This window comes from Pristiophorus japonicus, chromosome 20, assembly GCF_044704955.1.
Source record: "Pristiophorus japonicus isolate sPriJap1 chromosome 20, sPriJap1.hap1, whole genome shotgun sequence".
Taxonomy (NCBI): domain Eukaryota; kingdom Metazoa; phylum Chordata; class Chondrichthyes; family Pristiophoridae; genus Pristiophorus; species Pristiophorus japonicus.
In genome coordinates, this window is record NC_091996.1 from 17,011,822 (window position 1) to 17,037,669 (window position 25,848).

At 47.3% G+C, this 25,848-nt stretch overlaps 1 protein-coding gene across 2 annotated transcripts in view; it reads right to left on the minus strand.

The window, feature by feature from the left end:
* LOC139233181 (SH2 domain-containing protein 3C-like) overlaps nucleotides 1-25,848 on the minus strand; it is a 186,507-nt gene that overhangs the window by 137,872 nt on the left and 22,787 nt on the right. The window contains exon 3 of one of the 2 annotated variants that reach the window (XM_070863802.1): nucleotides 19,767-19,850. In XM_070863802.1, coding sequence (XP_070719903.1) covers nucleotides 19,767-19,850 — 84 coding nt within the window. Of the gene's footprint in view, nucleotides 1-19,766; nucleotides 19,925-25,848 lie in introns of those variants that run through there. The other variant, XM_070863804.1, reaches the window with a different exon arrangement.

Here is a 25,848-nt window from a genome sequence, read left to right on the forward strand (position 1 = left end):
AGGGAGGTAGTTCCAGAGCTTAAGGCCTAGGCAGCTGAAGGCACGGCCACCAATGGTTGAGCGACTACAATCAGGGATGCTCAAGAGGGCAGAATTAGAGGAGCGCAGACATCTTGGGGGGGTTGTGAGGCTGGAGGAGATTACAGAGATAGGGAGGGGAGAGGCCATGGAGTGATTTGTAAACAAGGATGAGAATTTTGAAATCGAGGCGTTGCTTAACCAGGGAGTCAATGTAGGTCAGCGAGCACAGGGGTGATGGGTGAGCGAGCCTCGGTGTGAGTTATGACACGGGCAGCTGAGTTTTGGATGACCTCTAGTTTACGTAGGGTAGAACGTGGGAAGCCAGCCAAGAGTGCATTGGAATAGTCACATCTAGAGGTAACAAAGGCATGGATGAGGGCTTCAGCAGCGGATTTACGCACAGCAAGGTCTCACAAACTGCAATGTGATAATGACTGGATAAGCTGTTTTTTTAGGGATTTTGGTTGAGGGCTAAATATTGGCCAGGGCACTAGGGAGCAATGTCGCCTTAGTTCTTTTTTTGGGTGCGCTGCCCATTCACCGTTCCGCGCGCGAAACTTAACATTTGAAAAGCCGGTCTGGGGCTGTGCACGACCAGCAGAGAGCTCCGCGGCCACACACCTTAGGGGGAACGTCGCTGGGGCGAACTCCCCATATCTCTTCTTCCAAAATGACGCCGGGGATCATTTACGTCCACCTGAGATGGCAACATGGTCTTGGTTTTAACATCTCAGCCGAAAGATGGTACCTCCGACAAGTGCAGCTTTTCCTCAGTACTGCACTAGAGTGTCAGCATAGAGCGGGACTTGGAACCCACAACCTTCTGACTCCGAGGCAAGAGCACTCATCATCATAGGCGGTCCCTCGAACGAGGATGACTTGTTTCCACAAGAGTTCACAGAATTTTCAATGAAGGACCCCATGTTCCAGTCCTGAACTCCAGTTGAGGGGGGTGGAAGATGCCTGGGCGTGGATTTTTTTAACGTGTGGTGACCGTTGCACATCAGCCACCACACGGGCTTGACAGAGCTAGGCCTTTATCCAGTGGCAAGGGTTGAACCAGGACGACTGGAGACCAGCTCTGCTGCATGGACCTAGCGCACACACATATCACAGTGTGGGCTGGGCCCGTGCTGCCCCTAGGCCCTCGGCTCTTCTGGACCCCATACCCTCATTCGCTGGACTTTTGCCCACGCTGTTCCAGGGCCCGGCGCTACAGCTCTATTTATAGCCCCGACCTGCGGTGGTGTTCTTACACAGATCGGGGCTATAAATAGACCAAGAGCACTACCAACTGAGCCACGGATAACGAGGCGGGAACATGGGACCTTCCCAATTTGAATGGTTCAGCATTACACTTGGAGCTGCACTTTCTCACCCGAGACATGAGGGGACAGTGGGAGAGAATCATTTTAGCAACAGAGGCTGGGATGATAACAGTCTAAAGGGAAAAAGCTGCAGAGCTGGATCCAGTGAGCGAAAGAACCCAAAGGAACTGAACCTCCTCAGTGTATCAGGCCACAGGCTGCTGATACCGAACTGACGACTTGAGCTCTGCAAAAAGCTACTCGCAGATAATTCTGAACCCATATGTTTCCGTGGTCTTGGCCAGTTAGTCCAGAAATAGCCATGCCTCTCAAGCAAAGGTTTCTGTTTGACGAAAATACAGTTTTGATCCAATTAAAGACAAACAGAATTGCTGTTGGCAGACATACTGGAAGGAATGAAAACTCCAGACTTCTCGTTTACAAATGATGTTGGCAAAAAATATATTTTATAAATTGGAAGATACTTTACATTAAAAGCAGGGGTGAGTCCTGAAAATGCAGGGTTGCGGTTTTGGGTATTTTTGTACCGCACACTCGATGCTTATTTCAAACATGGACCTCTTCAGCTGATTTCGAGAGGCTGGCCTTGTAAGAGGAAGTAAAGCTGGTGAGACCGCACCTGGAGTACCGTGCACAGTTTTGATCTAAGGAAGGATATACATGCATTGGAGGCGGTGCAACGGAGGTTCACTACATTGATCCCTGGGATGAGAGGGTTGTCTTATGATGAGAGACTGTGTAGAATGGGCCGCTACTCTCTGGAGTTTAGAGGAACGAGAGCTGATCTCATTGAAACATGCAAGATTCTGAGAAGGATTGAGAGGGTAGATGCTGAGAGGTTGTTTCCCCGGGATGAAGAGTCTAGAATTAGGGGGCACAGTCTCAGGATAAGGGGTCGGCCATTTCAAACAGAGATGAGGAGGAATTTCTTCACTCAGAGGGTTGTGAATCTTTGGAATTCTCTGCTCCAGAGGGCTGTGGATGCTGAGTCTCTGAATATATTCAAGGCTGAGATAGATAGATTTTTGGAGTCGAGGGAAAATCAAGGGATATGGAGATTGGACGGGAAGTGGAGTTGAGGTCGATGATCAGCCAGGATCCTATTGAATGGCGGAGCAGGTTTGAGGGGCCGTATGGCCGACTCCTGCTCCTATTTCCTATGTTGTTCTGAAGAGGATGGACTCCTCTCAGACTGCTCAATAGCACTTGTTGGAGGTGCAGCCAGGCCGAGAAGCAGCACTGTCCCGTGGATAGGTCGGTTCCACCTCTGTAATGCAGGGATGCATGTGCATAAGGGACGGGGTCAATTGCTCAAAGCGACCACAATGCAGTAAACAAAAAGACTGCGTTATCAGCTCCTCTGATGATCGAGTGGGTTCAGGCAACAGCCAGTGTAGGTTTGATTGTTGCCGAGCCAGCTGATCTTAGGCAACAGTTGGGACATTACAATTGACCTCGCCGTCACTGGGCTAAGGGGTGCCACCCAGGATTCCCGCTCCCGACTGCTGCCCAGTGATTACCATCATCGCAGACGGTCCCTCGAACAAGGAAGACTTGCATCCACAATAGTTCACAGATGTTTCAATGAAGGACCCGATGTTCCAGTCCTGAAGTCCAATTGAGGGGGGTGGAAGATGCCTGTGCGTGGATATTTTTAACGTGTGGTGACCATTGCACATCAGCCACCACACGGGCTCGACAGAGCCAGGCCTTTATCCAGTGGCAAGGGCCCCAGTCGTCCTGCCCAGTGCTGCCTGCTGGCGAGTGCACACTTGGGTGGGCTATTGAGAGAGAATAGGATCGGCTGTGACTCAGACACACTCTGGCCTGCTGACACTGAGGGGTCAAAATTCGGTTGCTGACGCCTGCTGATAATGCGGTGTTAACCGGGAGTTAGGCGGGTGGGTGCTGTTCACGCCTGACTCGAAAATGGGTGCTCATTTTTTAAGGGTGTTAAAATGTTACGTCCCGCTGGCTAACGCCACGGAAACCGTGTGAAACGCCCCCGTGACGCCTCTATCGCAATATTTAGTTTGTACGTACTGCCATACCAGCCAGAAAAAGCTGCCGGTTAAACAGTGGAACTCGGGTGGAATCGGTCAGAGAGCAAGATGAGTTTTTTTCTTTATTTATTTCCTCATTTTTTTCATTAGCTGTAACAGTGGGGAAGTTTGTGTGCGGGTTGGAGAAGTTTGAGGTTTTTTTTTCTTTCACTTTCCTTCCTGTTTCCCAGCCAGCATGGCGGCAGCCTCCTGAAGCACAATTCAGTCGGCCTCCTGAGCTCACGCCCGAGGACGAGTGTACAACGCCACTTTTTAGCGCTGCTCTCTCATCTTTGGGCGTAAAAACTGAATTTGGCAGTTGGAGCCTGTACCGAACGTCCGGCGGTAAAGTCAGCTCTCGGGCGGTGACACCGCCTCGAAAACAGCGGACTGTTTCGGCTCGTCCGTGAAGAAAAGCGACAACAACAACAACTTGTATTTAGATAGCACCTTTAACGTAGTGGAACGTCCCAAGGCGCTTCACAGGGGTACTGTGAGATTAAAAAAATAAATTTGACACCGAGCCGCATAAGGAGAATTTAGGGCAAGCCTTGGTCAAAGAGGTAGGTTTTAAGGAGCACCTTGAAGGAGGAAAGGGAGGTAGAGAGGCGGAGAGGTTTAGGGAAGGAATTCCAGGGCTTGGGGCCTAGGCAACAGAAAGCTATGGTCATTTTAGTGAGTTTCCAGGCGGCCAGTAGTGCCCATGGAGCTGTAACTAATAAGAATCAAACCCTTCAGAGAGGAAAATAAAATCGACCAAAGAAACAACCCAGTGACTTCTATTCTGGCTTGATAGTGTGCGCCAGAAGAGCACTCTGACTGCACCAGTGTGGTGTTCCTGTTTCCCACATCAGCCACCCCTGCGCAGAATCGGAACAGGTGAATAGCCCCACTTGTTGGCACAAGGGCATCAAGGGATATGGGGATCAGGTGGGAAGGTGGAGTTGAGATCAACGATCAACCGTGATCTCATTGAAACATACAAAATTCTTATAGGGCTTGACAGAGTAGATGCAGAGAGGATGTTTCCCCCCGGCTGGGGAGCCTAGAACCAGGGGTCACCATCTCAGGATAAGGGGTCGGCCACAAGACTGAGATGAGGAGAAACATTTTCACTCAGAGGGTGGTGAATCTTTGGAATTCTCTACCCCAGAGGGCTGTGGGGGCTCAGTCTTTGAGTATATTCAAGACAGAGATCGATAGATTTTGGGATATTAAGGGAATCGAGGGATATGGGGATAGTGCAGGAAAGTGGAGTAGAGGTAGAAGATCAGCCATGATCGTATTGAATGGCGGAGCAGGCTCGAGGGGCCGAATGGCCTATTCCTGCTTCTATTTCTTATGTTCTTGATCCTTCCAGATCCCCTACCCCCATGGCTCAGTTAGTAAAGGAGGTTTGTAACAGCCATCCGGATCAGAAGGCTCCAGGGTTCATTGTCGGCCTGTGCGGCATTGGCTGCTCTCAGCTGGGGACAGTGATTGGGATGTTCGTACGTGCCAACCGAGAAAACTCACCGTTGCTGACGGCCACTTTTAATAACGCTGGCCACTCAAAGGGCAGCCGACTTGTCTAGAACAGCTCTCAAATAATCTTATCACTAAAGCCATAGAACAGAATTAGAAGCAGCAGTAGGCCCTACGGCCCCTCGAGCCTGCTCCGCCATTCAATCAGATCACGGCTGATCACCGACCTCAACTCCACTTTCCCGCCCGATCCCCATATCCCTCGATTCCCCTAAAGTCCAAAAATCTATCGATCTCGGCCTTGAAAATACTCAACGATTCAATACCCACAGCCCTTTGGGGCAGAGAACTCACAGCCCTCTGAGTGAAGAAATTCCTCCTCATCTCAGTCTTAAATGGCTGACCCCTCTTCCTGAGACTGTGACCTCCCCTCCCCTCACCCCGCCCCCCCCCCCCTCCCAATTGCAGATAGTTCCAGCCAGGGGGAAACAATCCCTCAGAGTTCTACCCTCTCAGTCCCCCTCGGAATCGTACGTGTTTCGATGAGAATGACTGACTGAATAAGTTAAATTCCATTTTCATTACACTGCACTGCAAAATGATTCCTGTGTTTTGGAGATCACATTTCACAACGTGGCCTGTTATTCTGTGAAAACTGAACCTGAGGTCCTTGCCTACGACCTGTGAAAAGATGTGAACGCACTGACAGGGTCGCTCTGACCTTTGACAGTAGTGGGAAACGGGCGCTATCGGCTCGGCCGTCCGTTAAACACCAACCGCCCCCACCCCCCATTTTTGTTTCCACGCGCGTTTAACGGGTGGTCGAGCTGATACCTCATCATTTTACACTACCGCCTAAAATCAAAGTGACCCCCCCCCGATGGTGCTGTGGAACATGACCTTGCTGTAACTTAAGCTGCAGCTAAGCCTACCAGGGCTGTGTTTCTGAGTTCGCACTGTCACCAGGATGCCTCGTCCACCAGCCCCCACATATTAGGATACCACGGGCGCGTTGCCCATAACTTTCCATCCATTAAAATGCTGACAAGTTATACAAGCTTAAAAAGCCCCGTCAGTGTGGAATGTTGATGCTGTCACGTATGATTCTGGTCTGTCAGTCTGCATACAGTGGACAGTTCCCCAACCCACGGAGCTTTCATTATCTTCTTCGCGCTGCCCAGAAATGAGTGGATTGTAGTGCAGACTTACTCCTACCATAAGCAACTCCAGCTTTCTGATATCGGCACTGGGACCTGGGACAATGTGGTGCAAGTGAAATCAGTGGGATGTCAGCTGTGGCTCAGTGGATAGCACACCTGCCTCTGAGTCAGAAGGTTGTAGGTTCAAGCCCCACTCCAGGGACATGAGCACATAAATCTAGGCAGACACTCTGAGGGAGTGCTGCAGTGTCGGAGGTGCCGTCTTTTGGACGAGACATTAAACCGAGGCCCCGCCTGCTCTCTCAGGTGGACGTAAAAGATGCCATGGACACTATTTTGAAGAAGAGCAGGGGAGTTACCCCCGGTATCCTGGCCAATATTTATCCCTCGATCAACAAATAACAATAACAGATTATCCAGTCATGATCACATTGCTGTTTGTGGGAGCTTGCTGTGCGCAAATTGGCTGCCGCGTTTCCTACATTAGAACAGTGACTACACTCCAAAAAGTATTTCATTGGCTGTAAAGTGCTTTGGGATGTCTAGTGGTCGTGAAAGGTGCTATATAAATCCAAGTCTTTCTTTCTTATAACATATTAAAGTGGCTCATTACAGTCTTATTCATAAGATAAGGTGTAATGCCTGTGTGCCATGGGGGTCCTTGCTCAGACTGATTGACAGATGTCTGACAATCTCAGCAGCTATCGGGAAAAACATAGCGGCTTGAGACCTGCTGCCTCTTTGCATCACCTCCGCAGTGCCAGCAGCGTGTGATCTACCCCGGGTACTGTCCCTCCAGAGTTGTGCAACTGACAACTTCGCTGCAGAGAGTTGGATGTATCAAATGGCAGCATTTTTTTAACCTCCTTCGCAATTAAAACTTGTGTTTCATATTAAACTTTGAAAGTGTACTGGAAGTCACAATAATCCATCAAAATATGACACCCTTGTCGGCCAGAATCCATTCCATATCCGGTGAATGAAAGGATTACATGGTGAAACTGAATGTAAGCGGGGGCGGGGGGGGGGGGCAGGGGGAGGCGTGCAAAACAGACGGCAAATGCGATTCTGCCTTTTTCGCGGCCCCCCCCCACCCCCACCCTCCACTCAAGTGCAATTTCACCCTCTATCTCCTTGATGACTGAATGAGCTAAATTCCCCTCTCCATAGACTCTCATGGGCAACATTGGCTTTGATATAAAATCTATCCATGTTGTTGGAGCTAAACAAGAGCTGACTTAGCTTTTATGGAAACCAGAACCTGGACAGAGCTTTAAAGTGGACATTATTCTGCCTGGTCAGTGCAGTACTGAGGGAGTGCTGCACAGTCAGAGATGCTGTCTTTCGGATGAGATGTTAAACCGAGGCCCCGTCTGCCCTCTCAAGTGGATGTAAAAGATCCCGTGGCACTATTATGAAGAAGAGTTATCCCCGATGTCCTGGCCAATATTTATCCTTCAATCAACAAATATCAAAAACAGATTATCTGGTCATTATCACATTGCTGTTTGTGGGAGCTTGCTGTGCGTAAGTTGGCTGCCGCGTTTTCCTACATTACAACAGTGACTACACTTCAAAAAGCTGTAAGGCGCTTTGGGACGTCCGGTGGTTGCTATATAAATGCAAGTCTTTCTTTTTCTTTCTGGTCAGGAGCCAATATGGGAGTCATCTGACAGGGGTTGGTAGATGAACTGGTAATGTGTAGTGTGATTGTTAAACCTTTGCTAATAAACCAACTAGTTCGTAATACTTTCAAAGCATTCTGAGGCAACCTTAGTAGAATTGTCAGAAATTCAAATCTCATGCTGATTCTTGTCAGCTGACAAGTGGACACAGGCATAAAAAGAAGCTTGATCATGTGAAACATTAACGGGTGGCGTGTAGAAATGGCCGCAGCACCCACAGGCTAGAGACCAGGGGCTCCTGCTCTGATTTGCTTCCCAGTGAGCCCTACTGGAAAGTGCATGGGAATGGCCATGAACTGAGGTTGAGGTTGATCTCAGCTGTGGATGCTTGCTGCAGTTGAATAGCCTGCTGACCCTCACTGTAATCTATTTGCTTCACGGGTTCTTTGCTTAAGAATTCATAACAACACATTGCTATTAAGAACTAGTTGGTTTATTAGCAAAGGTTTAACAATCACACTACACATTACCAGTTCATCCACCAGGCTCACAACCACCTGCCTCATTGTGGATCCCCCGAACCCAACTGACTGGAGTTTTATTGAGTCTTGTGAACATCACATGACTGGTTAAGCCATTCCCAACTCAACAGCTCTACAACTATTTTAGTTGAAACAATAACCAAGTGCCCCCTGATTAAACCGACAAAATAAACCAATTAAACTTTGGACAGTAAACTTAAATCAAATTAAAATTTGGTTGCCGGGGCAGATGATGCATTCCAGTCTCTCCGGTGCCCACCTCTGGCGGAAGGCCACGAGTGTACCGGTGGACAACGCGTACTCCAGCTCCAGGGACACTCGGGCTCGGATTAACCGCGGAAGAGAGGCAGGCAGTCGGGCTGAACGACCCCCTCGACCGCCCGCTGCCTGAACCGGTTGATGGCTCCCTTGGCCGTGTCCAGGAGCAGTCCTATGAGGAGGCCTTCGGACCCTACCCGCTCCCCTCCGCACAGGGTGCCCAAAGATCAGGAGTGTGGGACTGAAGTGCAACCAGAATTTGAGGAGCAGCCCCTTCAAATAATGTCAACAGCTCTACATACCTGTGAGCATGCTCACAGGTGCATGCATTACAGAGACAAAGTTCAGAATACCTATCTAACCTTATATCCTACAGTATCAGCCTAGATTTAACCCTAGGCGTAAGCCATTTATTTTACTGAAGGTATTAAAATAATGCAGATCGGATATCTAGGCTTATAAGCACTCGTTCAGTTGTCTTTCTTGGCAGGACAGTTCCACGATCCCAGGAGCTCAGGAACCATGATAATTCCATGTAACATTGGATTATTTATGTCTGTGTTCATCCATATAATCCTCAACTGATCCTAACCAACAATATTCATCCAACTCTTTTTTTAAAAGGTGTCCCTGCAAATTTAACAGCTTTAGTTGGGTCTTTACCCCCTGCCCCTCCTATCTATCTCAGTTGCCTTTTTGGGTGAGATTGTAGCTTAGGGGAGACCCGATCGAAGTGTTTACAATTCGATAGGGTAGATATGAAGAACCTATTTCCTCCGGTGGTGGAATCAAGAACAAGGGGTATTAATATTAAAATTAGAGCCAGGCCCTTCAGAAGCGAAATGAAGAAGCACTTTTTCACACAGATGATAGCAGAGATTCAGAACTCTCGCCCCCAAAAGGCCGTGGATGCTGGGACAATTGGAGCTTTCAAGGCTGAGATCGATAGATTTTTGGTGGGTGAGGGTGTCCCAGGATGTGAAACAAAGGCGGGAACATGGAAGTGAGGTGCAGATCTGCCATGATCTAATTGAATGGTGCAGCAGTTTTGAGGAGCTGAATGGCCTCCTCCTGTTCCTCATAATCCTAAGTTCCACTAGCAGAACTCTTTGGAACTCTGTTAGCTCGGTGTGCAACGGGTTAACCCTGGAAAGAGGTAACAGAAAGAGTTGTGCAATGAGAATGAATAAACCTGAACGTAACAATTTACGTTCAATCAACTTTAGACGTGAACAATTTTCCAAAGTCCAATAAATCTGGAATTATAAGTAATGGTGACCTTGAAACTACTGGATTGTCGGAAAAACCCTTCTGGTTCACTAATGTCCTTTAGGGAAATCTACCATCCTTACCCGGTCTGGCCAATATGTGACTCCGGACTCACAGCAATGTGGTTGACTCTTAACTGCCCTCTGAAATGGCCCAGCAAGCCACTCAGTTGTACCAAACCGCTGTGGGAGCACCTTCACCACACGGACTGCACCGGTTCAAGAAGGGGGCTCATCACCACCTTCTCGAGGGCAATTAGGGATGGGCAATAAATGCCAGCCTTGCCCGCGTTGCCCACATCACAGGAACGAATAAAAAAAAAGAGAAGTAACTCAACAGGAAAAAGTAACATTAACGTAAATGACAGTGAAAACATACAGGAGGCTGTCGCAGTGGCTGTTAGTACTTGCAGGGCTCACTTTAGGACAGAGTCAACTTTTAGAACAGTTGATAGTGCTCAAAAACACCAAGCTGCCTGCCAATAAAATTGGGAATAGATTAGAAAACATTGAAAATAGGAGCAGTAGTAGGCCATTCAGCCCTCCGAGTCTGCACCGCCATTCAATATGATCATGGCGGATCCTCTATCTCAACACCATATTCCCGCTTTTTCCTCATACCCCTTGATGCCCTTTGTTTCCAGAAATCTATCTATCTCCCTCTTAATTATATTCAGTGACTTGGCCTCCACAGTCCTCTGTGGTAGAGAATTCCACAGGTTCACCATCCTCTGAATGGAAAAATTTCTCCTCATCTCGGTCCTAAATTTCCTACCCCGTATCCTGAGACTGTGACCCCTTGTTCTAGACTTCCCAGCCAGGGGGAAACATCCTCCCCGCATCCAGTCTGTCCAACCCCGTCAGAATTTTATACGTTTCAATGAGATCCCCTCTTTGATTGAGGTATTGATCTTCTGTCCTAGATGCCGCAGCCCATTTTTTGGACAGGGTATTTATTTTCTCCCCTACCTGTGGTCTCTTTATGCTACAGGGCTTTCCCAGCCCAGTGTGGTGAGGAACACAGGTCTGCCCATCCTCAGCCAATACAGCTAACATTCTGTAATCAGCTGTGGCACGCGGGCAGCCTAGGAATATGTCTCATTGGACTCTGCTCAATATCTCACCACACTGACACCGTCAGGAGGAACATTCACTATGGTGCAGTACTAACGCCCCAATGATATATTTACAAAACATACAAAAAATAACATAGTGCATAACAAGTGTCAGCTGTGGCTCAGTGGGTAGCACTTTTGCTGCTGAGTCAGAAGATTGTGGATTCAAGTTCCCACTCCAGGGACTTGAGCGCAACAAATCTAGGCCGACACTCCAGTGCAGTGCTGAGGGAGCGCTGCACTGTCGGAGGTGCCGTCTTTCGAATGAGACGTTAAACCAAGGCCCCGTCTCCTCACTCAGGTGGACTCCACTGGCTGGAGTCATACCTAACACAAAGGAAGATGGTTGTAGTTGTAGGAGGACAATCAGCGCTGCAGAAGTCCCTCAGGGCAGTGTTGTTGATTTTCAGCTGCTTCATCAATGACCTTCCCTCCAGCATAAGGTCAGAAGTGGGGATGTTCGCTGATGACTGCACAGTGTTCAGTTCCATTCGCAACTCCTCAGATAATGAAGCAGTCCATGCTCGCATGCAACAAGACCTGGATGACATTCAGGTTTGGACTGATAAGTGGCAGGTAACGTTCGTGCCACACAAGTGCCAGGCAATGACCATCTCCAACAAGTGAGAGTCTAAGCACTGCCTCTTGACATTCAACAGCATTACCATCGCCGAATCCCCCACCATCAACATCCTGGGGGGTCACCATTAACCAGAAACTTAACTGGACCAGCCACATAAATACTGTGGCTACAAGAGCAGGTCAGAAGCTGGTTATTCTGTGGCGAGTGTCTCACCTCCTAACTCCCCAAAGCCTTTCCACTGTAACAAGATAATGTATAGCGCCCTCTATCTAGGAGGTATCGATATAATGTATAGCGCCCTCTAGCTAGGATGTATAGGGAGCTGTATTGAGAGAGAGGGTCTGGGAAGGAACGCCATCTTAAAGCTTCACATGGCTGTCTGAGATCTCCCAAATAAATAGAGTTAAGTTGAACTAAGAATGTTCGAGAGACTATAAAAAACATGGTGTCAGAAGCGGAGACTTCCAATCTTTCGTCGAACGCATTTACGACCAAAATATTGGAACTGTAATCAAACCGATCGAAATCAACGTTAGGCAGTGCAGTGCAGAGCGTGCTTCCTATACAGCGCGCGTGGATCCCTGAAGGGCAATAAATAGTCATAGGCTTGTAAAATAATCTAGAGGCATTAGTAAAGTAAACTTAAAGTCGCATAAGTTATTGTGGAGCCTCGATTGAAAAAGTATTAGACTTGTTCTAGTCCTCTGGGTATTTGAACTGTAAACAAGTATGTGACAAACTCAAAGTCCTAAACTATAGCGAGCTATCATGACCACCACGGTGCCAACTCCCGCGCACATTCCTCTCCCATCTCCATTGCAGGTGACGGGCAATTTGAAAGCCAACTGGAAAAAATTCAAACAGCTGTGGGACAGCTATGAAATTATCACGAATATTGTGGAAAAGCCAGATAGAATTAGGGTTGCAACATATATCACTGCCATTGGCAGCAATGCCCTCAATAATCTTCCTTACAAATCAGTGGAAGACAAGCAGGAAATGGAGATTATTTTGAAGCTCTGGGAAGAGCACGGTAAAGATAAAACCAACATCATCTATGAACGGTGCCAGTTTAACAACTGGGTACAAGGGGACAACCAGTTTGACAGATATCTCGTGAATGTGAAAGAGCTAGCATCGTGATTTCGGCAATTTGAGGGATAATTTCATCAGTGACCACATAGTCTGCGGAATATTTGATAACACTGCGGGTAATTCAGTTTCGGAACAGTGAGAGGCATTTAAGGAGGAGATCTGGAAGGCTCAGGCCAAACATGTGCCCTTAAAGAATAAGGCTGGGAAAAATAATTCTAGAGCCCCCTGGATGTCTACGGACTTACAAGGGAGGATGAAGAAAAAAAAGGTATGCTTATGTCATATATCAACGGCTAAATACTATAGAATCTTTAGAGAAATATAGAAAGTTAAGAGTCAAAATTAAAAAGGATATTAGGAATGCTAAGAGAGAGCATGCAAAATTCTTGGCCAGTAGAAACATAGAAACATAGAAAATAGGTGCAGGAGTAGGCCATTCAGCCCTTCTAGCCTGCACCGCCATTCAATGAGTTCATGGCTGAACATGAAACTTCAGTACCCCCTTCCTGCTTTCTCGCCATAACCCTTGATCCCCCGAGTAGTAAGGACTTCATCTAACTCCCTTTTGAATATATTTAGTGAATTGGCCTCAACTACTTTCTGTGGTAGAGAATTCCACAGGTTCACCACTCTCTGGGTGAAGAAGTTTCTCCTCATCTCGGTCCTAAATGGCTTACCCCTTATCCTCAGACTGTGACCCCTGGTTCTGGACTTCCCCAACATTGGGAACATTCTTTCTGCATCTAACCTGTCTAAACCCGTCAGAATTTTAAACGTTTCTATGAGATCCCCTCTCATTCTTCTGAACTCCAGTGAATACAAGCCCAGTTGATCCAATCTTTCTTGATAGGTCAGTCCCGCCATCCCGGGAATCAGTCTGGTGAACCTTCGCTGCACTCCCTCAATAGCAAGAATGTCCTTCCTCAAGTTAGGAGACCAAAACTGTACACAATACTCCAGGTGTGGCCTCACCAAGGCCCTGTACAACTGTAGCAACACCTCCCTGCCCCTGTATTCAAATCCCCTCGCTATGAAGGCCAACATGCCATTTGCTTTCTTAACCGCCTGCTGTACCTGCATGCCAACCTTCAATGACTGATGTACCATGACACCCAGGTCTCGTTGCACCTTCCCTTTTCCTAATCTGTCACCATTCAGATAAAATTAAAGAAAACCCTAAGATGCTCTATAAATATATTAAGAGTAAGAGGGTAACTAAAGAAAGGGTAGGACCTATTAGAGACCATGAGGGTAATCTTTGTGTGGAGGCGGAAGATGTTAGGAGGGTTCTTAACGAATATTTTGCATCTGATTTCACAAAGGAAAGGGGCAATGCAGATACTGCTATTGAGGAGGAGTGTGATATTCTGGATGAAATAAATATAGTGAGAGAGGAAGTATTAAGGGGTTTAGCAGCTTTGAAAGTAGATAAGTCCCTAGGTCCGGATGAAATGCATCCCAGGCTGTTGAGCGAAGTAAAAGAGGAAATAGCAGAGGCCTTGACCATCATTTTCCAGTCCTCTTTGGATCTGATCATGGTGCCGGAGGATTGGAGGACTGCTATTGTAGTACCTTTGTTTAAGAAGAGAGAAAGAGATAGGCCGAGTAATTACAGGCCTGTCAGCCTAACCTCAGTGGTGGAAAAATTATTGGAAAAAATCCTGAAAGACAGGATAAATCTACATTTGGAAAGGCAAGGATTAATTAGGGACAGTCAGCACGGATTTAAGGGAAGATCGTGTCTGACTAATCTGATTGAATTTTTTGAGGAGGTAACCAGGAGGGTCGATGAGGGTAGTGCGTACGATGTAGTATATATGGACTTTAGCAAAGCTTTTGATAAGGTCCCACATGGTAGACTGGTCATGAAGGTTAAAGCCCATGGGATACAGGGCAAAGTGTCAAGTTGGATGCAAAATTGGCTTGGAGGTAGGAAGCAAAGGGTAATGATTGATGGATGTTTTTGTGACTGGAAGGATGTTTCCAGTGGGGTTCCGCAGGGCTCAGTACTGGGACCCTTGCTTTTTGTGGTATGCATCAACGATTTAGATTTAAATATAGGGAGTATGATTAAGAAGTTTGCACACAACACTAAAATTGGCTGTGTGGTTGATAATGAAGAAGAAAGTCATGGGCTGCAGGAGGATATCAATCTACTGGTCAGGTGGGCAGAGCAGTGGCAAATGAAATTTAATTCAGAGAAGTGTGAGGTGATGCACTTTAGGAGGGCTAATAAGGAAAGGATATACACATTAAGCGGTAGGCCACTTAATAGTGTAGATGAACAAAGGGACCTTGGAGTGCTTGTCCACAGATCCCTGAAAGTAGCAGGCCAAGTGGATAAGGTGGTTAAGAAGGCATATGGAATGCTTGCCTTTATTGGCCGAGGCATAGAATATAAAAGCAGGAGGTTATGCTTAAATTGTATAATACTTTGGTTAGGCCACAGCTGGAGTATTGCGTGCAGTTCTGGTCGCCATATTATAGGAAGGGTTTGATTGCACTAGAGAGGGTGCAGAGGAGATTTACTAGGATGCTGCCTGGAATGGAGAATCTTAGTTATGAGGATAGATTGGATAGGCTGGGTTTGTTCTCATTGGAACAGAGAAGGTTGAGAGGAGACCTCATTGAGGAGTACAAAATTTTGAGGGGCCTGGAGATAGTGGATAATAAGGGTCTATTTCCATTGGTGGAGGGGTCTATTATGAGGGGACATAGTTTTAAGGTGGTTGGTGGAAGGTTTAGAGGGGATTTGAGGGGGGTGCTTCTTTACGCAGAGGGTTGTGGGGATCTGGAACTCGCTGCCTGGAAGAGTGGTGGATGCAGAAACCCTCACCACTTTGAAGAGATGGTTGGATGGGCACTTAAAGTGCAGTAACCTGCAGGGTTACAGACCTAGAGCTGGTAATTGGGATTAGACTGGATGACCTTTTGTTGGACGGAGCAGATATAATGGTAAGTACTGCAGGGAATAGAATACGGCCAGGGTGATCACCTGGACTAGTTTCAATCGCCTGGATGGGTCGGAGAGGAATTTTCCCAGATTTTTTCTCCCTAAATTGGCCTGGGTTTTTATCTGGTTTTTGCCTCTCCCAGAAGGTCACATGGCTCCGGTTGGGGTGGAGTGTAGAATGTTTTAGTATAAGGGGTGTCGCAGTTGTGGTGAGGGTGCTCACTGGTTGGGCTGGGTGCTTTTTGCCTTTCTCATTGTTCATAGGTTTATATGTAACCTTCAGGGCTGCTGACCAAGGGCTGTGTGGCTCTTTGTCGGCCGGCGCGGACACGATGGGCCGAAATGGCCTCCTTCCGCGCTGTAAATTTCTATGTTTCTATGTAAGAGGCTGTTGCAAGAATTAAGCCTAACACTTGATAAATGTGTGATGCTCTGTAAAGCTACAGAGGCCACAGTTGGGCAAATGAAATCCATGAAGCTCACTAAAACAGACTCTGAAGATGACAAAGCTGTCAGATAGAAACCCTGACCCACATAGAAAGAATTCACAGACAAAGAGTTCACCAACAATTGCAGATATTGTGGCAAAAGACATGAGCTATCAAAAACTAAATGCCCAGCACATGGGAAGACCTGCACAAGTTGCCACAAATGAAATCACTTTTCTCAAAAGTGTAGGCAGAATGGATCAAGGTAGAAGTTTACACATAAGCTAAATATAAGGGCAAGCCAAAAGTTCATGCACTATATCAAGAGAGTTATGATTCTGATTTTGAAGTCATGACTGTAAAGATGCTTGGTAAAGTTGATCGCACAATCTAGGACAATGCTGACAGAAAGTATCCTCACAAGATTATGGCTACCTTCTCCATTAAAGGTCAAATGGTAAAAATGCAAATAGATTGTGGGGCCACATGCAATGTGATACCTCTTAGATACTTACCAAAAAGCTTAAAGATAAAAGAACCTAAGACAATCCTGTCACTATATGACATCCATGCAACCATTCCAGTGGTAGAGACTTGTAATGTGCCACTGGAAAATACAAAGAACAAGCAAAAGTACATTGTGCCCTTTGTGATCATTGAGGGCCAAAGTGCACCACTGATTGGCTCTCGCACTGCTCAACAGCTACAACTGATAAAAGTGCAGCATCAGAATATCGCGGTGGTAAATGAACCATGTGAATTGCAAACTACGAACAAGGCAAATATCTCGCTAGCATCAAAAATTGATGTCAACAATGCGTATCCGGATGTGTTTAAGGGACTTGGACACATGCCAGGGACAGTTCACCTTGAACTTAATAAATCAGTGACACCAGCTGTAATGCCACCCAGACGGGTGCCAATAGTGATCAAGCAAATACTAAAAGAGGAACTTGATCGTTTGGAAAATCAACAAATCTTCACGAAAGTTGTTGAACCGACGGACTGAGTCTCCAGTCTAGTGACTGTACAAAAACTAAATGGAAAGATACGAGTATGTATCGACCCTCAACATCTGAACAATGCCCTGAAACGTGGACACTATCCACTTCCTGTAATTGATGACATCTTGCCACAGATATCAAATGTAAAGGTCTTCACTAAAGCAGACTGCAAAGAGGGTTTCTTGCAATGTGAACTAGACACAGAGTCCTCCTACCTCACGACCTTCCAGCCTCCGGGCTGCACGATGGCAGCCCAGTAGACGCGAGGGCCGCCATTGCCAAAAGATTTAAATGGCGGCCCGGGGCAATAAGGGCCTCCCCTTTAAGGTGCGCCCCAGCGGCAGATGTCCGCCAGCTTTGCGATCCCCGGGGCAATTTCCCCCCCGCGGGGCGCAGAGGGGTCAGCGCGGGGCGATGACGTCATCGTCGGGTGCACGCTGGCCCAGGTGCTAATCGCGGCACATGGCGCTGCCGGGACAGCCCCCCTAAACTCCCAGGGGGCTTCTCTCCCTCTGGGCGCCCCCCCCCCAGGGGCAATTTCAGTCCCTCGGTTTAACCTTTGGTTTGTGGGTGCTTTCTATTGACTGAAGAACAGTTGTTGTGGAGAATTTAATGGCCTTGGCTGCACGACAGTCCCAGATAGAGCAGAAGGAATTGGTTAATTCTAATTAAGTACTCAACCATAAATGTGTCTAAGCATTCTCGCAATTTTCAATGTCATTATATTCCCTCCATGCGATGCAACATTCACTGACGATGAAAGCAGATAGATAATCTGCTCCCAGGCCATTTACTAGAAAACATTCCGAGGCATCCTCAGTTGATTGCCCATGCATTTTAAAACTGTATTTCAATCCCCGGATACTCCCCTCTTTATATCATCTGGAGATGAGAGCACCAGTAAGCGTATGAACCGTGTCCTCCAACAATAACTGTAAACAGTGCTGTGAAGCACAGAAGTTTTCCATTAGCATTTAAACCATGAAAAAAATACACCATTTTGAAGTTATCTTTGGAGTTCTACTATTCTCCTTCAGAGTGTCCAAGCTGACTCATCTGACAATATTAAATCGTTGTGAGGTGTAAGCTGAGCTTTCTCTGTAGAGGGCTGTTGGCAAATAGTTCAGTGATGTCATAGATTGTTTTTCAATCAGCACATTTTTAAAAAGTAGACCACTCCTAAAATACTACTTGCTCCCTCACCTCACCATCACCACTCTCACACACACACATACACTCTCTCACAGTCACAGATACGCACACCACACTCACAGATAAACACACGCACACACACACACTCCACACACATACTCACAGATATACATACACACGCACACACACACTCACAGATAAACACACACACACACTCCACACACATACTCACAGATATACATACACACGCACACACACACTCACAGACAGACACACACACACTCACAGACAGACACACACACACTCACAGATAGACACGCACACACTCACAGATAGACACGCACACACTCACAGATACACACACACACACACAGATAGACACACACACACTCACATACACACACACACACACACTCATATACACACACACACACACACTCATATACACACACACACACTCACAGACAGACACACACACACTCACAGATAGACACACACACACTCACAGATAGACACACATACTCACAGATACACACACACACATACTCAGATACACACACCACAGTCAGATAAACACACACACACACTCCACACACATACTCACAGATGCACACACCACAATCAAACACACCACACACACACAATTACACCACTGTCACACACTCACTCACACACACACCACACATCACTCACACACACACCACACATCACTCACACACACACAGACACCACTCACACCCTCAAAGATACACAAACACACACACACCACATTCACACACAAAATTACACCACTTTCACACACTCACTCACACACACACCACTCACCCTCAGATACACACACACCACACTCACACACTTAATTACACCACTCTCACACACACACACACTCATGCTCACACACTCACACACACCATACTCACACACACACTCACCACTCACACACACACTCTCACACACTCAAGCACTCACTCCACTCACACACTCACTCCACTCACACACACACTCACCACTCACACACACACTCTCACACACTCAAGCACTCACTCCACTCACACACACACACCACTCAGACACACACCACCCACACGCTCACACTCGCACATACACACACACACTCACTCATACGCTCACACACACACACACACACTCCTCACACACACACTCACAGATACATACACCACCTCACACACACACACACCCACACGCGCACATAGACAAACTCACACACACACACTCTCACACACACACGCTCACACTCACACACACACACATGCTCACACACACACACATGCTCACACACACGCTCACACACACACACACACGCTGAAACACACACGCTCACACACACGCACACACTCGCTCACACACACACAAGCTCTCACACACACACACTCACACACACAAGCTCACACACACGCGCTCACACACACGTGCTCACACACACGCGCTCACACACACACACACATGCTCACACACACGTGCTCTCACACACACACACACACACTCACCCACACATGCTCACAATGGAAAACACAGGTCTCAAAGTATCAAAAATCAGCTTGAAGACTGAGAAGCAATAAAGGTCACTAACCACATACATATTTTCCGTTACAAAAACTTTCCTTTTAAACTGTCCAACAATTCAACATTACTTCAGAGCACAAAGACACTTAACTGCATAAGGCAACTTTCCTCAGCTTCACAGTGAAATCAACGGTTGACACTTACTTAGTTTTTTCAAACTCATGCTGGCTCCTGTTGGAGGTTTCCTCTCATGTGTAAAGGCGGTGAAAGACGGTAGATGCACTGTTACTGAGAAAAAAAAACACTCCTCTGTGTTAGCCAGAGACCTTCATACTTTTACAACATCACCATTGCATTAACGGCAGCTCCCCTTCTGCCGAGTGCATTGAATCATTACACAGACACTTCCTGAGAGCTGTCAAACGCTTCGGCTGCCTTCTCAAGTGACAAGGTCATTTACTGCATCTCGAAGCATCTTAAATGTCACGTTTGCTGACTCTTTTCTGAACTCTCAGTTTCATCTCGTACCTAGATTGGATCTTCTGTGTTTTTTTTTGTTGCCTGTGAATGCAGTAAGGCAGCTAATGGTTTCTCTCTGACAGTTAGCCAAGACATCTGTATTCATTTCAATTCTCTGAGGAGTTTTCCTTTAACCCGTTGGTGGCTGTGTGGGTTGCCCTTTATTTATTGTTGTGCTTGTCGGGGTAAAGGGATAATATTCTACTTTTTAAACAGTCTGCGACAGAGTCAAACGTGCCACGGGCAGGGTTTGCTCTGGCCGCCGTGTGTCGGTGACATGGTAAAGATGGCAACATTGTTCCCTGTAAACCACCGAACCGCACAGTGCTCCAGGGATCCCACGCAGCCAGCTTACTGGCTTTTAAATAGAAAAACTGCGCACGCGCGGAATTTTAAACCATCTGCGCGGCCCGAAAAACAATCACAGGGAACATTGCATGGCGGTAAGATTTGCTCCAATCGCCGTGTCTTAGTGATATCGTAAACATGGCGGTTGTAATGTTTTTGCTCCATAGGTTCTTTGCTTAAGAATTCACAGCAAAAGATTGTTAGTGAGAACTAGTTGGTTTATTAGCAAACGGTTTAACACACGGCACATTACCAGTTCATCCGCCAGGCTCACAACCACCTGCCTCGTCATGGATCCCCCGAACATAACTGGCCGGGGTTTTATTGAGTCTTGTGAACATCATGTGACTGGCTAAGCCACTCCCAACTCAACAGCTCCACCAACCCGTGAGCATCCTCACAGGTGCAGACATTACAGCGATAAGATTTGCTCTGGCGGCTATCTGTTAGCGATAGCCTAAACATGGGAGGAAGATTTCTTTCATGTTCTTATTTCGAGCAATATCGTAAATGTGCTCTTTTAAAACATTTTCACGATTTTCTTAGAAGCAGTGAACATGAACATTTGATTCGCTATGTTTTACGATATTGCTAACACACAATGGCCAGAGAAAATGTCACCTTTAAGTCAGGTAAGGTATGGGTTTGATACAAAATAAAACCATCTCTACTCTGCCTCCGCACTGTGCCTCAGACGAGTATCACCTATTTTATTTGCTGTCTAGCATCAAGGTTGTTCCAACTGAGTGCCAACTTGTGTGGATTCGATTCAACTAGGACCAGCTGAGGCAGCCTGAAGTTCATGTTCCACCCCATCTGCAAAACATAAAGTACTTGCATTCCTCTCAAAAAGTTTCTGTCCAGATTGAGTAATGCTGTAAAGGGAGCTTTCCTCCATGACTAACTCGGGCAGTACCCGATCTGAGCATGCCTGATACACACCCTTGGAAACGATTCCATTTTTCAGCACTGATGAGCGCAAAGATTCACCAAAAATAAAAGCTCATTTGTTCACTACCGGGCGTCACCCTGCTGCCAAAACTAATAGGTGTCGGAAAATAAAAGAAAAACTTGCATTTGTAAAGCGCCTTTCACGACCTGAGGATGTCCCCAAAGCGCTTTACAGCCAATGAAGCTCTTTTTGGAGTGTAGTCACTGTTGTAATGTAGGGAAGCGCGGCAGTCCGTTTGCGCACAGCAAGCTCCCACAAACAGCAATGTGATGATGACCAGATCCTCTGTGATGGTGATTGCTATCTGCTGGCCTGCTACTGACTGAACTGTGGGGAGATGTGAAACGGAGAAGAGGGACCAGAAAATGTTCACTCACTCGCGCGAAGTGGGCAGGCTGTGGGCAACATCTGACTCCGCCGTTGTCACAACTGAGTGGTGTGGGGTTTGCCAACTCCCCGTGGAGGTATTCCTGGAGCTTTCATCGCATGAGCGCCCCGCCCCCACCCTCCCGCCAACGTTTGCCTGACGCAACCATCCTCGCGGCACATCACCGTCCCACGCCAATTGGACAGGCTCTGCGTTGCCCAATTGGACAATTCCTGACCATCTGATTTAAAGGGCGGGGTGCAAGAACTGAAAGGACCTGGGGGATGTTTGTGCACAAATCCCTGAAAGGTGGCAGGACAGGTTAACAAGGCAGTTAATAAAGTATATGGGATGCTGGACTTTATAGAGGCAAGGAGCTGGATTTTCATTTGGATTCGGCCTCTGTTAGCGCCTCGGAGGGGCGGTACTGGGTCTGGAAATGAGTTCCGCCCCGGGTGGCCAGCTTTCCAGCGCCCTGCCGGGACATTTGGTGACGGGTCTGCGGAGGTGCGGACCAGTACCGCCCGGGAGCCATGGAGCCGGGGTGCAACGCCCCCGATTCCAACAGCGCTATGATTTTGGGTTGGACCGAGACCCGTAGCGCCCCCTAGTGAGACTGCCAGAGCTGCTCCAGCGGTGGCGGTGAGGGAAGGAATGTCTGCATGAGGTAAGTGTGATTGGGTTTTTTGTTTTGCTTGTTGTGATTTATCTTTGTTTGGGGGTGAGTAAAATGTTTTCTGTGTTTCGTGTGCCGATTTTTACTTTGGCAGCGAGGCCTCCCTCAGGGCGCTCCGAGGCCGGCTGTTTAGCTCGGGATTTCCGCATGCTCAGCCGGCCTAGCGCCCTGAGAGAGATGTGGAACGCCTCCGCTTAGTGCTCTGCCCCACACTCGGGGCCCAGCTGCTGAACTTTGTGGCTGCAGACGCAAAATTTACCCTCCCGCCGCCATTATCGCCCGAAAAGCCTCCAATGGAAAATCCAGCGCTCAAAAGCCAGGAAGTTATGCTAAACCTACATAAAACACTATTTCGGCCCCAGCTGTGGTATTGCGTCCAACTCCAGGCACCACACGTTAGGAAGGACACGACGACTTTGGAGAGGGTACAGAAGAGATTTCTTAGAAAGGTTCCAGGGATGAGGGATTACAGTTAGGTGATTGGAGAAGCTGGGGTTGTTCTCCGTAGGGCAGAGAAGGCTAAGAGGAGATTTGATCGAGGTGTTTAAAATAATGAATGACTTAGAGTAAATAAAGAGAAACTGTTTCTAATGGCTGAAGGGTCGATAACCAGAGGGCACAGATTTAAGGTGATTGGCAAAAGAACCTGAGGCAACATGGGGAAAAACTTTTTTACGCAGCGAGTGGTTAGGATTTGGAATGAACTGCCTGATAGGGCGGTGGATAGAGATTCAATAGTAGACTTCAAAAGGGAATTGGATAAATACTTGAAGGAAAAAAAAATTGCAGGGATAAGGGGAAAGGGCGAGGGAGTGGGACAGACTGCTTGCTCTTCGAAAAAGCCGGTGCAGACTCGATGGGCCGAATGGCCTCCTTGTGTGCTGTACTATTCTATGATTCGCTGATTCAGTCAAACAGCCTCTTTTTTGCCACCTCCAAAATCGGTCTTTCGGATGAGACGTTAAACCGAGGCCCTGTCTGCTCGCTCAGGTGGACGTAAAAGACCCCGTGGCACTATTTCGAAGAAGAGCAGGGGAGTTATCCCCGGTGTCCTGGCCAATATTTATCCCTCAATCAACATAACAAAAACAGATTATCTGGTCATTATCACATTGCTATTTGTGGGAGCTTGCTGTGCGCAAACTGGCTGCCGCGTTTCCCACATTACAGCAGTGACTACACTCCAGACGTACTTCATTGGCTGTAAAGCGCTTTGAGATGTCTGGTGGTTGTGAAAGGCACTATATAAATGCAAGTCTTTCTTTTTCTAATTAATAAAACAAAAATGTTCAATGCAAATGAAAAAAACACACATAATTTGTTTTAATGCCCTGGTGATTTTTCTCCTGAGTTGCTGACAGCAGTGTCCGAGAGATTAATCTTTAATTCCTGGAGACTGCAGAACAATTCTGGAGTGTTGGTATTGGTATCTGCATGTGAGCTCCTATAAAAGAGATATCACTGTAACTCACCAGTGCACCAATGAGGCGTGATCTCTTTATCACGCCTCACTTCGGCATCCCAAGGTTTGAGAGGCTAGCTAATAAGCCTGAACCTAATCCCTGTTGCCTGCTGACCTTGGTGTCATATTTGACCCTGAAATGAGCTTTCGACCACATATCCACAGCATAACTAAGACCGCCTATTTCCACCTCCATAACATTGCCCATCTCTGCCCCTGCCTCAGCTCATCGGCTGCTGAAGCCCTCATCCATGCCTTTGTTACCTCTAGACTTGACTATTCCAACGCACTCCTGGCATGCTTACCACATTCTACCCTACGTTAACTAGAGTTGATCCAAAACTCGGCAGCCCGTGTCCTAACTTGCACCAAGTCCCGCTCACCCATCACCCCTGTGCTCGCTGACCGACATTGCCTCCCGGTTAAGGAATGCCTCAGTTTCAAAATTCTCAGCCTTGTTTCCAAATCCATCCATGGCCTCGCCCCTCCCTATCTCTGTAATCTCCTCCAGCCTCACAACCCCCCGAGATGTCTGCGCTCCTCGAATTCTGCTCTCCTGAGCATCCCTGATTATAATCGCTCAACCATTGGTGGCTGTGCCTTCTGTTGCCTGGGCCCCAAACTCTGGAACTCCCTCCCCAAACCTCTCCACCTCTCTACCTCTCTTTCCTCCTTCAAGACGCTCCTTAAAATATACCTCTTTGACCTGCGCTAACTTCTACTTATGCGGCTCGGTGTCAAATATTTACAAATATAATGCTCCTGTGAATTGCCTTGGGATGTCTCACTATGTTAAAAGCTCTATATAAATTCAAGTTGTTGTTGTTGATGTCCCTTCAGAAAGCAGCTGTCAGGAGGCACGAGAGAGAGAGAGAATCACTCTGACTAAAACCTTCTTGAGAAATTCTCTCGTTTTTGCTATGGGTTGAACCTCCCTTTTCCGGCACCCTCTTGACTTGGCCTGTGCCGGAAAAGGGAGGTCAGGGATTTAGCCGGATAAATGGAGGCCAGCCCGGGGCGGGGGGGGGAGGTGGCTTGAGGTCAGGGACGGGGGCAGGAGGTGGGTGCCCAGGTGGGCCTGAAGTGTCGGCGGGCCCCCAGCGGGCCCCAGCGGGCCCCAAAGTCAGGGTGGAGGTCAGTTGCGTTCTGCGCATGCGCCCCCGGCCGCTAGAATCATGCCGGACGAGAGGAGGTGCCGGATAAGGGAGTTCCCAATAAGGGAGGTCCAACCTATACTAACATTGACGAGAAGCCCCCGCCCCCCTCCAGGATATTTTCCCCCGTCTGTACTGATTGAGGTGAGCTCAGTTGGGACCCCTACAGTTTGACTGGAAATGGGCGAGAGGGAGTCAGGGGAAAAAGTAACACGGAAATTACAAATAAAAAAAATGCCGTCTTCACAAAATTGCTGATATTCTTCGCAGATAGTGAAATACTTGTGAAATAAATCCTGTAAATGCCGGTATCCTGTGCACTGTGTGTGGGTGGGGGACTTTTAGTAGTTATTTATTACTTGCCATTTATTTACATCTCCACAAACCATTCCCCCACCAAGTGGTGCCTCGCTCTGACAGCACTATTCAGTAACCATCTGGCAGGAAACACAGAATTATTTTGCAAAGAAATGTTAAGCCTGAATGTGGATTATTCTCGGATCAGAAATGTTGTAAACCACAGTTTCAAAGGTGCCATTTTGTCAATCTTTGTGACCCAATTTTTTTTATTATCATTAGTTCAGTTTGAATGAAAATAAGCAGATTATACAAATATGATTGGACTTCCTGCGCAAGGTGAGATTTGGCATGTGGGTTTATCCACGATGTTCAATGCTCAAATCGGTGACCAGTGAATACCGTAAAACTCACTGTATACGCACCCTCCATATTTGTAGGTTAAAACTCGAATGGAGGTTTGACTAGTACACTGGAATTTTGCAATCATTCTGGAACATCTTAGCCTTGG